Consider the following 14509-nt stretch of genomic DNA (forward strand, 5'->3'; position numbering starts at 1 on the left):
AAAAAAAAAAAAAAAGTGTCAGACTAAACTATCCCACATTTCTTTTTAAAACTATTATATTATCATTTTTTTTTTGGATTTATTACATTATCAATTTTTTTTTATAACTATTACATCATCAATTGGATTTGGATAAACATGCAAAAGCTTCTAATTAAAATGAGTTCTATTCTCTTTGAAAAAAAATCCTATCTATTTTTTCAAATTGTGATGAAAGAAAAATTATAATAATACTAAATCCAAAAAAAAAAAAGAACCTCATTGCACGTGCGAAGCGCGTGTGATGATGCTAGTATATATTAAGAGCATAAAAAATATGCAATCCAACGTCTAGATTTTCGCGCGTGTGATGAGGCTAGTATATATTAAGAGTATAAAAAATATGCAATCCAACGTCTAGATTTTCAAAATAAGTAGTCATATATATATATTAATAAAAATTGTAGTCTTAGGTTACAACCAAGTTTATAGTTAAACTTTGTCTTTGTAGTATTATTTATTTTTATAATAATAAGTGATATCTATGCTACTAACTTTGTCCTTGTAGTATTATTTATTTTTATAATAATAAGTGATCTCTCTCTCTCTCTCTCAAAATGTTTCCACTTCTCATGGGATACATATCATTCCTCTTGATTACTTGAAATTATTTCTCCTTAGTTACTATCATTAAAAAAAACTCCTACCAAAATACATTACTTTCTCTAAAACATATAATATACTATTTTGAATGAGTGAAACTTGTGTCCAGTGCATCTATGCATTGGATACAATTCGGACATGTATTTGAATCATATTATCTCCAATGCACAAATGCATTGGACATAACTTAATCCATTTTGAATACACTATTTTTTTAGCTAACTATTTATTTAATTCAAAGATGACCCTTATCCATATCCTTTAAAACTAGACGCTTCCACCTCTTCTTAAGTTAGTTGCGAAAATCAAACATAAATAAATGTCTCTTTTTCTCCCCTCTTGATTAATCTAAAAAAATAATAATCTATTTTTCTCTCTTAGAAGGAGTAGTCATTTTCTACAAATTAATTTTGTTAGTGTTTTTTTTAAAAAAATTGTTTTATTGCTCATATATATATATATATTATTGTAGTATATTATTTCAATTTTTTTTGTTATGGAAATTATAAGAATTTTTTTTTGGAAATAATAAATATTGTATTATAACTATTTTAAGATTATTGGAGCAATTGCATTTGTTGTATATATGGCTTTATTAGGGGAAAAGTAAGCAATTAAAGATCAAATGAAATCAAAGTCAAACAATTAAAAAAGGTTCAAGGGATGACACCGTTATTTCTTACCATGGAAATAAGAGAGATAAAGTATGATGAAATTCCCTTAAAAAACAAAACCATAAGTTAATGCCTAATATTAGTAGAAAAAAAGTGTAAACCCCAAATTGCGATGAATGAAAAATTACGATACCAACAAAAAAAAAAAAAAAATTCAGTATACTATTTTAGTATAAGTAAACCTCCATTCCTAAAATTTCAAAAATTTTAGTGTACTATTTTATTCGGTGATTATGATTAATTCAATTGGAAAAGTATATTTTAAAAGAGTTTCATAATTTCCAAAAAATTTAAAAGAGTTGTAGTATTTTTATTTTTATTTTTATAATAATAGTGATACAATATAACATTGAATTTTAATAATAAAAAAAAATTGGTCTTACACAAAAAAAAAAAAAAAAGTTTTACTACTTATTAAGCTAATTTTATTTTGACAAGTGCTCATCTAAAACCCTAACCCTCTAAAACCCAACTTCTCTTCTTCTTCTTCTTTCTCTTCTTCTTCTTCACATAGACAGAGAAGAAACCTAGCTCATCATCAATGCTGATGGTGACCTCAACCAAAGAACCCGGACTCGAAGCTCTGAAACGCCTGAAATCTTCAGAGGCACCAGTATGGCTAGCACCGAACCCATCTCTCTCTCAAACGGCTCGCGCCGCGTCAGAGCACCTCTTCGCTTCTCTGAAGCCCTTCACTCCGAAATCCCCATTCGAAAAGCTCTTGACCCAAGGGTTCGACGCCGAGCAGATATGGCAGCAAATCGACCTCCAATCCCACCCCCTCATGTCGACTCTGCGCCGCGAGGTGAAGCGGTTCGAGAAGAACCCGGATGAGATATCGAAGCTGAAGAAGGCTCAGACAGTTGAGCACAAGGGTTCTGAGGGTGTAAAGGGTGTTGTAGAGGACGAAAGTGATGGTCTTGACGAGGGATTAAATGGGTTTGATGAGGAATTGGATGAGGATGAAGAAGAAGAGGATGAGGAGGAAGAGAGAGAGAGTGAGGGTGAAGAGGAGGGAGAGGAAGGTAGAGAAGGTGGGATTGAAGATGGGTTTTTGAAGATAAAGGAATTGGAGGGGTTTTTGGAGGATGGTGAGGCTATGGAATATGGATTAAAGAAGAAAGGTGATGGGTTAGGTAAGAAAAATAAGAAGGGTAAGGGAAGTAAAGGTGAAGAAGAAGAAGAAGATGATGATGATGATGATGATGAAGAGGATGATGAGGTGAGTGTTTTTATTTTTTGCGCTTACATTTTGAATAATTTTGTAGGTTTCTTCTGGTTTTGAGAATTTTGGATTGATTGGGTTTAATTATAGAATTGTGGTTTTAGCTGGTTTGGAAGAATTTGATGGGTTTGAATTTGGTTTAGAAAGTGCATATTTGATGATGTTTGTTGGCGGTTTCTAACTCATTGGCATTTTGTTCTTTTAGCTTGGAGCTTTTGGGCTTGGTGATGATGAAGACGATGATCAAAATGCAGACAAGATGGCAAGGTGCTATAATGTTGTTCCTTTTCATTTCATTGTCGTCTGCTCTAATGAACTGCTCCTATTTGTTATATTCATATTGTCATTGGTATTCTTTAGAAAAAAAAAAAATAGAATTGCTAATAGGCTTTAGGTCAAATGACAATTCCTCCTTTGATAATAATTGGATGGATGGTGAGGTTGTGTTTCAAGACCCATTGATTGCACGAGTAACTTACCAATCAATAACTAAAAATTTCATTTTCGCTATATGGTAATATAGTTTGAATGCACAAATTCTTTGGAATAGTTCTACTTTTAAGATGATGGATGCATGAACTAATCTTCGCTTTTGAGCTATATATCTTGTATCAATGTTGTGCATGGGGGTGTATATTTATAACTCTGATGGATTTGTTTGACGTTTCCTTTTTCTGGGCTTAACCTGTGCATATGTGTATTTCAGTTATGAAGACTTTTTTGGTTCTAATAAGAAAAAGGCTTCAAAACGAAAATCAGAGGTGAATGATCGGTCAGAAGATTTAGACATGGGTGACGAACAAGAAGATTCAGACATGGGTGATGGACAAGAAGATTCAGACATGGGTGATGGACAAGAAGATTCAGACATGGGTGATGAGCAAGAAGATGATGGGGCTTTTGAAAATAAGGTTTTTTTTTTTTCCAAAATATATGTGCACTTTGTTTAGTAGTAGTAAAATTTCATTCATTGCTAGCAGGAATTTTAGTTGAAACACATCTGATCTTGATTTTCTTATTTATAGAAGCAAGAGACTCTTTCTACCCATGAAAAAGAACTTCAGAAGCTTCGATCTCAAATAGAGCTGATGGAAAAGGAAGACCTGAAGCAACAAGATTGGACCATGCAGGGAGAGGTCTAAAATTGTAGTGTTAAATCAAATTTGCTTGGATCATAATTGAAGCAGATGTTGATTTGATTCAAGTGAATGTATCTAAATGTGGATTAAATATCTTGGCAACAGGTAACTGCTGAAAAAAGGCCTGTGAACAGTGCATTAGAAGTTGATCTGGAATTTGATCACAATGTGAGACCTGCCCCTGTGATCACTGAGGAGGTTACAGTAGCACTCGAAGAAATCATAAAGGAACGGATCCTTAAGGTAGACTCCATTTGTTTAGCAGATATTAGTTGGAATGCTATCAGGTCATTGATTATTGGACTTCACTATGATGTCATAGAATTATTCTTTTATTTGTGCACTAGTTAGGAATGGTTATACGCTTACCAAGAAAAAAGAAGAAGAAAAGTATTGCCTTTTGTTTTATTTGACATTACACATGCTGCATTAGTCACTGTGACTTTGATGTCTCTCTATTACTAATCAGCAACAATATTGCTATGATGTTTGTAGGGACAGTATGATGATGTGCAAAAGGCTCCTAGGTTGCCGTCTGTGGCTCCGAGAGAAATCAAAGAGTTGGTAAACATTTTATACTGAAATACTGAAATAAATTCATTCTAAGTGTTACACTGATAGAAATTTACTTATTCAGCACTTTCCTTGTTAAATATGCAGGATGAGAATAAAAGCAAGAAGGGCCTTGCTGAAGTTTATGAGGTTTGTATTTCTGACACGATCCATTATGGGATTTACTCTTCATGTCCTGCTCTCCCCTTATTTTTTCCGGAATTTATGGTTTTGTACACTGGATCTGTATTTTTTGGGGAACCTTTAGTAATGAAGTTTATAATACAGTTTATTCTTCCTTTGTTACTTAAATAAGCAATATTTAATGACATTTTCAATTATTTGCAGGAAGAATATGTTCAGCAGACAAATCTGAATTCTGCCCCTTTGTCATTCAAGGATGAACAGAAGAAAGAGGTGCAAGTTTTCGTTGTTACTTAAATATTCATTGCATTCCTGATTATTTCATCTTTGTAATCTTCATATCTTTAATGTCCTTATGGTGCTGTATTGGACTTCAGAACTTCCCATTTGACAGTCTGTTGTTTGCTCCTTCCACCTAGACTTTTGAAGATATTATATATGCTCAACCTTTTTGTCATTATCTTTGATCAGGCTAGCATGTTGTTCAAGAAACTTTGCTTAAAGCTGGATGCTCTTTCTCATTTCCACTTTGCTCCAAAACCTGTATGCTTTTCAATCTCAATCATCTTGGTGAACATCTAATTTTAGGCAATACGTGGTGAACATTTTGTGTCCTTGTCTTTATTGGTTGTGTGTTGATTTGGACAGGTTATAGAGGACATGTCTATACAGGCAAATGTCCCAGCTCTAGCAATGGAAGAGGTAAAGAGTTTGTATATATTCATTTCAAAATTTTACCTATAAAAAATATATATATATATATATATATATTCATTTCAAAATTTTATCTTCTCCATATTTAGCAAATTATGTGGTCTGCCTTCCATGGACAAATTTCCCTTTTTTTAATGAATTGATTATAAATGAAAATGTCTTCCATGTGCAGATTGCACCTGTGGCTGTCTCAGATGCAGCTATGCTGGCTCCTGAGGAAGTTTTTACTGGCAAAGGTGACATTAAGGAAGAAACTGAGCTTACACAGGCAGAAAGGAAGAGGAGGAGAGCTAATAAGAAGAGGAAATTCAAAGGTAAGCTTGGGTACATAGGTTCTTTCATTGCGTTGAAGTCTATAAAGGCTGAGATTGCTCTGTAGAATAAGCTAATTGAAGGGATATTGATGACGAGGAGTGACATAATTGAACAAAGTCAGCACTTTACCTCTCAGTGGTCTTTGTACGCCTCAAGCATCAAGCTGGCCTGGTCCCTAATCAACTTGGTCAGAGTCACAAACATTTCCAACTCCACCATCTTCCACCTCTCCTCCAATTGCACCCTCTTCTCTTTATCAATCAATTCAAGTCCTCTCTTTATCAAACTCTCCTCCAACCTCACATTCTTATTAAACCTTAACATCCCATTCAAGCATCTCCCCGAAACCCCAGCAGCAGAAGTATCAGCATCAGCAGAGCCCCAAATTTTCTTTGACAATTCGTATGTCTTTCTATCGTGGGGTTTTGAAAAGGTTGGGTCTTTACCAAACCCATGGAACCCGAACTGAGTCCGGTAAAAGCCAAGATTCTCTGCCACCAAGAAGCATCCAAACAATGAAGTGGAAACGACGCCGTCGAAGCAGGTCAAGAAGAAAGACCTGGAACCGAAATCCCAAGGCGGCTGTGGTGGTGGTAGGGAAGAGAAGAAGCCTTTCCAGAGGCTGTGGAGTGACGATAATGGAATAGAATTACTGGAAGGGATGGTGAATTACAGAGCTATAAACGACGCTAATCCCGCCGAAGATGTCACCGCGTTTGTTAAGAAAAGTTTCCACGTGGAAGTTACGAAGGCCCAACTGGTGGATAAGATGCAAAGGTTAAGGAAGAAATACTTCAATATGGCTGGGTGAGGAAAGAAAGGTAAAGACCCAACCTTTTCGAAACCCCACGATAGAAAGACATACGAATTGTCGAAGAAAATTTGGGGCTCTGCTGATGCTGATGCTTCTGCTGTTGGGGTTTTGGGGAGATGTTTGAATGGGATGTTAAGGTTTAATAAGAATGTGAGGTTGGAGGAGAGTTTGATAAAGAGAGGACTTGAATTGATTGATAAAGAGAAGAGGGTGCAATTGGAGGAGAGGTGGAAGATGGTGGAGTTGGAAATGTTTGTGACTCTGACCAAGTTGATTAGGGACCAGGCCAGCTTGATGCTTGAGGCGTACAAAGACCATTGAGAGGTAAAGTGCTGGCTTTGTTCAATTATGTCACTCCTTGTCATCAATATCCCTTCAATTAGCTTGTTCTACAGAGGAATCTCAGCCTTTATACCAAAGATTTTATTCCTTGATTTTGGTGGTTTAAAGAGTACTAAAATTTGGAATATTAGAATTAGAAGTGCAATTTGAGCTAGAGCTCATTGACAATAATTTACTTAGAAATGGGCATATAAATTATGAAACATAAAGGCAAAGACTTGATAAGATTAACAGAACAGTTTGGCTGGTGAAAATGGCCAGTATAAAGGCTAGTGAGAGAGTCCAAGACAGCTTTTAAAAAAAAAAAAATTATACTTGGGGAGGGTGAGTTTGTGACTCATGAGGTGAAGACCTACTTAATGCATTTAAAACTTAAAAAGAGTAAATTATTGATTTTGAGATACATGGTTGCAGCTGAGGCAGCTAAACAGACTGCAAAGAAGCCACAAGACAGCACATCCCTAAACCGTGATCATGGTAATGTTTGTTTTTTCTTTGATTGGATTACACCTATCATTAGGGGAATTAATCGAATATTGTTCCTCATGGTAAGACTTTCTTAAAATGGCAGGCAAAGAAGAATGATGAGATTTTGCATATGATTAAGATATGCAATGGTCTCCTTACAAGCCTTCCTCTGTAAATTATGGTTTCAACTCAAGGACAAGTAAAGAGGAGTGAGAGGCAGAGAAAAGAGGAGAGGTGGTGCCTTTACCCCAAAGATCTCATTTGTTCAGCCTTATGCTTCTGACTTCTGGTGAGTGTGTAAAGAAATCCATACGGAAGAGGATGAAAAGGATTGAAGCATCATATCCATCAATGGAATGTCAGTTCATTGTTATTTATTAGAATTCTGATATGATAGAAATTTTTTGTTATGTAATTAGTCTCTAGTGATTTTGTTATCCTGGGTTTCACAGATCCTATTGAACAGTATACTAGTTTGTACTGGTCACATTCTTTTGCTCAGCTTATTGTTTTGCATAAGGGATTCCATTTTGCTCAAGGGATTCCATTTGTTTTTAGCATCAGTTGGGCACGACTGGATGAATAGAGATTGCTTTGATGCTTACTACTTACCCTTATAATTAGTTTCAAATTTGTCAAATCCAACAAAAAGCTGTTTCAATTTGAGAATTAGCTGTTCATAATGTTTCTTAGTAACATGCAAGTCATGGCAATTTAAGAGTTGGGACTGCAAGTATATATGCCCCTCCTAAAGAACCCAGGGAATAGTAACTGTAATTTTTATATTGAAAAATGGAACCGATGGATGATAAATCAAGTTGGGTTTGAATCCATCAAATCTGACTGTTCTCTCTAAAAAAACAGTTAAAAGAGTCTTAAGTTGTTCAAGGGGAACCTGAGAAAAATGTTTACCTATGACCAATTGACTAGATTTTCAAAGTTTCTGGATCAGATAGAAAATAATCAAATATTTGATGGACCATTAGATTAGAAATTTATCACAATATTCCCAAATTGAAGAAATAGAGCATTTCCTCCAAAATCAGCACAAGAAACCGTTTGAAAGCTCCACCAATAGAATGTGTTGTCAATGTGCGTCCTTTAAAGCTGAGCGATAAACCATGAATAGTGGCTTCATACTAGTACATCTTCGCATGGAAAATTGGAGTTTCAGTTTCGGTCATCAATGTTTCATTAGCCATCTCTGTTTTTTAACTGCGTATGAATCTCTGTGTTTTAGTTAATATGGACTAGAATTGTCCTCTCCGTATGAATGTTACAAGCGCAGCATATACAATATACCAATCTCATAATCAGCTAATGAAATAAGAGAAGAGTATTATATATACATAATCAGCTTCCAAGAGAATAACATACACAAGAATTAACCATGTCCTTCGTGTCTTCATTTTAAAGTTATGAAGAGGAAGTGCCTATGATCCTTCATGCAGGTTCTCAGGTATTAGTTTCTCAGCAGATATGGATTACCATAATCGCGTCAAAGAGGAACTTTACAACTGACCACCCTCCTCTGTTTTCTCATTAGGAAAATCGAAAAAAGGGTTATAAGCTCAACATCAACTCTGCCCGACAAATCCCACCATTTCAGGCGCTTTCATGCATTGATGGGAGCTATTAGTAGTGGTTCTTCTCTTAAATATGCGTAGGCGGCCCTCGCAGGTCACTTAAAGGCTGAAGGCCCCAGCAAACCACTTCATTGAAGATTTCCTTTCAGATATTGCTAATTTATACTAAGAAAATCTAGACAAAAATGAAAAAAAGTAATTAAAAAGACACGAGAAGAAGGGCTTATTAATGCCACCCAAGAGGCATTTAAACCTTGTTAGTCTTTGTCTAACCCAAACACCTTTTTGGTCTCCACAAGTTACATTTCTTGCAAGCACTAAGATATATAAATGAATAGCTAATAAGAAAACGGAGAAACTAAAATGTTGATTTGCCTATTATTTGGGTATATGACATAAAGAACATCATCACCAACAAAAATGGCATATGATCTCAAAGATCAACCTAAGGGAAATTCTATTCAGCCAAAAATATACTCTCACGTAACCAAGCTTTTGAGTGATATTCTCAGTCTCACAATTGAAGGGAAGCACTGAAAAAGAAAATTAGATACAAGAGAACAACATTAGATCTCTTTTGGGGGCTAGCCCATATGTCTTACTTTTGATCCCTCCACCTTCCATGGAAAATTCTAGATTGGCCCATCCAAATTATTTTGTTTTATTTATTCAAATTTCCCTCGAGCCTCTCTATTGCTGCACCAACACCACCACTTGCTTCTGAAACAGGATTAGCAGCCACATTTCCTTCATTGGCTTTCTCTATAAGCTTCAGCTGAAGCCAACCTGTCACAAAACACTTTCTTTTTACTCGCAAGTTCTACACTTTCTGTTGAACTCATGCTATCAATTTTTCATCATTGTAATTTAGAGCTTCAAGTTATTCTGTCCAACTTAAAAAATGTAATTTTAACACTTGCACTCACATGACTGGGCATGTTGCTAAAGTGGGGTTAGGTGACTAAGATCCCTTTTAAGAGATAACAATTATTGTTATTAAAATGACTCCAATATACTTTAACTGTTATGCTTATTTTTATTTAGCTACCAGCATTTCACTAAATAACTTTAAGGTTGTCTTGGTCATTGTGAATGAAGACTGGGGTACTCTACCAGCTTGAGTTCAAAAATTATGTGAAAGACAGTGTAGTGATTGTACTGATTTGATATCCATCAGATAACCAAACAGCCACAACATTTTCATTTACTGTTATATTAGTAGTTTTAATTGAAGGATCAGTAATTACATATAAGGATCGAATATATTACCAAGAGGGAAACATATTGCTGCTCCCAAAACTGAACCCAGCGCAACATTCCTTGCACGCCATTGGAGTGATCCTGGCACTAATATATGAAATAGAAGGAGAAGTTAATTACAAAGTAGACAACAATTCATCAACCTCTTTAAGATATTTAAGGAATTAAACTTCAAAATAACAAAATAATAGACAGCAAAACTTGGAAAATATTTGAGGAACTATAAAGTGACTGTATAAATATTCTAAACCAAAATGACAGGATCAGTTGGTGAGAACATCAGATGCAAGAGTTTCTGAATTCTTACTAATTAGACCAAATGTCGAAGCAGTGGCTGAACCAGCAGCAACAACATTGAAAACATCATGCACACCTCGTTTCTCTGCAAGCAGATTCTGTAAACTGTAAAATGCGGCAGTGAACATTCCAAGGCGTACTCCACCAATTATGGAGCCACGAGCGACTCGTACAAATCTTTTTTCCATTGCATCTCTCATTAGTCGATGCTGCTCACGTTTATCTGCTGTGCTCCCTAGCTTCAACATTACCTCTGCATCCTTGCTCTGCCAAAACGATGCAAAGTCCTCACAAGTGTCATCAAATATGATTGAAATATGTCTTAGAAAAAATGAAAACCATTTGGATGAAAAGTAAAGTTCATTGTCTCAAAACATACAATATCCGAAAAGTACTAGCAAATTATAGGGAAGTTTAAACTGTTAAACCCAGAAACCAGTACCATTTTCCATGAATTTGTGTATTTCTTTTCTTTCTCTTGTCTTTTGGTTGGATTTCTCCTTCTTTCTTCTTCCTTTTTATTTTTATTTTTATTTGTGGGGGATGGGGGGGTGTTGAAGAGAGGTGGAATTAAAGGAAGTTATTCATAAGTGAATGACTTCAACAAAAGATGATGCAGAGTAGAAAATGCATACAGAGTACTAATTGCAAAATAAACACCCCCCCCCCCCCCCCCAAAATGCTATAAATAAACCACATATATACTATTTATTAAGAAGATTAGGTCCAGCCTCTTGCATTTTTAAGGTTATACATAAATGAAAGCCATTACTTTCCACCTTGCCTACAACTGATCCACCATAATACCAACCATGTTTTTCCAATTCCAATTATGAGAGTATAATCCACAGGCATAACATGCACCATTGGCCAGTATGGTTGTAGCAGAGGGTACAAAGATGCCACACACATCTGTACCAATTTATAGATTACAATAAGGTACAAATTGTTAATCTCTCATAATTTTTAGCAGTTTACATAGTTATCTCGATAAGGAAATATCAAAATCTGTCTACTTTTCCTACCAACTCTTGTCTTCATACTTGGTAAATTAATCATGTCTGAGCAGGATAGAGAAAGACTTTTAGACGGTTCAGTTGATCAAACATGCTCAGTTATTACAAAAATGCACTCTTAGCAGTTTTTTTAGTACAAACTTACAACAGAAGCAGATGCCTCCCTACTGCCTCCATATAACAAGCCTGCAAACACTCCAATGACAGTTGCTGTGCCCCAATTGACAGTTCCAGCCATCCTTGGAGTATACTGATCAGGGAGAAGATGAGATTAGCCTTTCAATATTTGAAATATTCAATGATTCCATAAATAGCGTTGTTTATGTATCATGGAGGCATACATGTAAAATCAAAGAACACAGAAAGATAGAGAATCCCCACATAGTTTTTACTCCCCTAGCTATGACTGATGTAGAACAATCAATTCTAACCAAACAAATTAACAATTTTTTTTTTTTGATAAATAATAAAAGATATATATCAGAAAAAGGAATCACCCAAGTATACAGGAAACAGATTTTGGGGTGAAACAATCAGTTACAAAAGTTGCATAAATCTAATAAATCAACAATAGAAAATAAAGAAAGATTCCTCAAGGCAGTTAGCCAGTCCAATAAAGTTTGGAAAAAGAATAACTTGAGATCAGGCATAGAGTGCTTGGTATCTTCAAACCAAACAAATTAACAAGTAAACCAGTATGCTAGCGAATTTACATTTAAAGAGACTTTGAAAACCTCTATGATTGGAATGGTATGAAACTCACAACAAATTCAGTTGAAAAATGACCTCAACAACAAATATCAAACGATCAAAATCTCCTGACCACCTTAGGCTATATGAAAAGGACAGCATCTTAATTCAAGTCTTGTTCAATAACAAAAATGTGATCTTTAGAGAATTTAAATTTGTTTTCTGCCTTCAACTAATTCCTGGGCATTTTGTTAAAGCACAATTTTCCTCCATTCAATTCTAGTCCAAAATTACATGCACACACCAGCTGATGGAGGATAGTGATTGACCCAGATCACAAATCGATACAGAAAACTTTCCAAAACTATAAAGTTACAAAATTTATGAGATATCCGAAACAAAAGTAACCAAAGTTGAGCTAAAGAGATTAGCACAAATTATCAAACTTGATCTACAAATTGAACACCAAGAAGAAAACAACAACAACAGCACCGAAAAGAAGCGAGTTTGCAAACAAAACAACAGAGAGCTGAGGTATTTAAGTTCAAAACTTGGGTGAGAAATCAAGATTTTCACAGATAGCAGGGTTTAATCGAGGGTTTAAGCACTGACTATTCAGAATTTCAAGTTTAGCAGAAAAAAATGAGAGAAATGAGATTCTTACATTTGAGACAGTTTCTTCAGAATTTTCAGGAGCTTCCATGATCAAAAAGATGCTTTCCACACAAATTCTACAAGTGGGGTTCTTATTTAAGGACCCAACGAAACTGTTTGGTAGCCGAGAAATAATAGGAAAATAAAATAGACCCAAGAATGGAAAAATGGAAATGATCAAAGTTTTGAGTTTTCCCTCATTTTCTTTGTAACCAAACAGGAAGCTATTGATGGACGATGACTGTGAGAGAGGGTGGTACACGGTGTTCAATACTGTACCGCCATTGCGGTTCTCTCAGTGAGGTGGCACGGTGGAACTTGGAGGCTGAAATGACTGAATTGCTCTTCCCTTCTACTTGAATGACTCTTATGTCCTCTACTGGGAGGAGTTTTATTTTTATTTTTATTATATATATACACTAGCTTCTGAGAACGCGCTTACGCATGTACTCAAAGGCTCTTCTATTTTTTGGATAAAGGTTAATCTAGAATATTTATTATAATTTGGAATTATTATATTTTCCAATCACAAAAAAAAAACATAGGGGTGTGATGAGTATTATGTGCAGTAAAATAATTTTTCATCACACCTCTAGGTTTTTTTTTTTTTTTTGTGATTGAAAAATGTAATAATCTCAAATTATAATAAATGCTCTAGATTAACTTTTACTCAAAAAATAGAAGAGCCTTTGAGCACGCGCGTGAGCGCGTGCTCAGAGGCTAGTATATTACTATTTAAATGACTTTCCTTGTTTGCACTTATACATTTAGATGTCTAAAGTAACCACAACTTCACATCTTTAAAAGGTTTAAATAACATGATTAAACATATAAAATTACTAATCACAAAAAAAAACCTAGGGGTGTGATGAGTATTATGTGCGGTAAAATAATTTTTCATTACACCCCTAGGTTTTTTTTTTTTTGTGATTGAAAAATGTAATAATCTCAAATTATAATAAATGCTCTAGATTAACCCTTACTCAAAAAATAGAAGAGCCTCTGAGCACGCGCGTGAGCGCGTGCTTAGAGGCTAGTATATTACTATTTAAATGACTTTCCTTGTTTGCACTTATACATTTAGATGTCTAAAGTAACCACAACTTCACATCTTTAACAGGTTTAAATAACATGATTAAACATATAAAATTACTAATTTAAAAACTCCTAAATTTTAAATAAAATAAAATAAATAAAAAACAGTTTTTCCATCTAAGTTTCTCTCTCCTCTGGTTTTTAGAACCCCACTTTGGACAGTTTTTCCTCAGAGAAACTTGAGTACATCACTCTAATTTCTCTCTCCTCAGAGGCTAGTTAACTCTAATTTGAGTACATAACAACATTACTTAAATTACTCTTTTACCCATCCATCAATATCACACATGGTTTTCTTTGGACAAAAATTTGGCTTTACTTGTCATCAAGTACCTAAATCAAATACAAATCTGAGGAAATTCTGTAAAGATATAGGTTAATCAAATGTTGCTTGCTGAGAGCTGGAAAAATAATTTGACACATACAATCTTAAGCTATTGGAGGGACAGCTCAATCCCTTTAAGAGATCAGGCTTTTCCCTCATTCCAAATGCTCCGCATCAAAAACATTACGACTCTAGCCCATCAACACTACTCTTTCCTTTCCCAACAACCCTTTTTAACATTCCAAAAAGTCCAATATGGTTTTGAACGTGCAGAACAAAGCAAACTTCCACTATTTCTATAGAAAAATAATAACAAATCGTTGATTTAGAAAAATAGAAAAAATGAAAAACCTACCCATGCTTGGGTAAAGTTTCTATATGTCACACACAGCTAATAAAGCTTCAAACACGCAACGTCAAAAATATCAAACTGCAGTGTCCCCTCCTCCATATAAATAAGTGTTAAATTATGAACAACTTACACCCATGTCGATCTCAAATGTCCCCTGCTCCATATCAACATTGTTTTGCATTGGTTTAGATCTTCAAACAGATAA

General features: G+C 34.9%; 2 protein-coding genes and 1 pseudogene across 4 annotated transcripts; 2 read left to right on the plus strand and 1 right to left on the minus strand.

The window, feature by feature from the left end:
* The first annotated feature begins 1755 nt into the window (after window positions 1–1755).
* Window positions 1756–7646, plus strand: LOC142631623 (M phase phosphoprotein 10). Of its 3 annotated transcripts, none has more exons than XM_075805833.1 (13): window positions 1756–2538; window positions 2747–2808; window positions 3248–3452; window positions 3570–3677; window positions 3786–3923; window positions 4176–4244; window positions 4341–4382; window positions 4581–4649; window positions 4848–4919; window positions 5025–5078; window positions 5263–5404; window positions 6976–7038; window positions 7133–7646. In XM_075805833.1, the coding sequence occupies exons 1-13, from the start codon at window positions 1858–1860 to the stop codon at window positions 7144–7146; spliced, it is 1719 nt and encodes a 572-aa protein (XP_075661948.1). In that variant the 5' UTR covers window positions 1756–1857; the 3' UTR covers window positions 7147–7646. The 3 variants fall into 3 exon arrangements, with proteins under 3 accessions (XP_075661948.1, XP_075661947.1, XP_075661949.1); XM_075805832.1 differs by having other exon boundaries at window positions 1762–2538; window positions 3567–3677; XM_075805834.1 differs by having other exon boundaries at window positions 1762–2518; window positions 2745–2808; window positions 3567–3677.
* Window positions 5494–6648, plus strand: LOC142631357 (putative transcription factor At1g61730; annotated as a pseudogene).
* A 1241-nt stretch (window positions 7647–8887) lies between the features above and the next one.
* LOC142630762 (uncharacterized) lies at window positions 8888–12873 on the minus strand. Its single transcript, XM_075804804.1, has 5 exons — window positions 12543–12873; window positions 11334–11438; window positions 10183–10438; window positions 9885–9962; window positions 8888–9401 (listed from the first exon to the last, which is right to left on the minus strand). The coding sequence occupies exons 1-5, from the start codon at window positions 12579–12581 to the stop codon at window positions 9277–9279; spliced, it is 603 nt and encodes a 200-aa protein (XP_075660919.1). The 5' UTR covers window positions 12582–12873; the 3' UTR covers window positions 8888–9276.
* Between the last annotated feature and the right edge of the window lie 1636 nt (window positions 12874–14509).

The sequence above is a fragment of the Castanea sativa genome, chromosome 4 (assembly GCF_040712315.1).
Source record: "Castanea sativa cultivar Marrone di Chiusa Pesio chromosome 4, ASM4071231v1".
Lineage (NCBI taxonomy): Eukaryota > Viridiplantae > Streptophyta > Magnoliopsida > Fagales > Fagaceae > Castanea > Castanea sativa.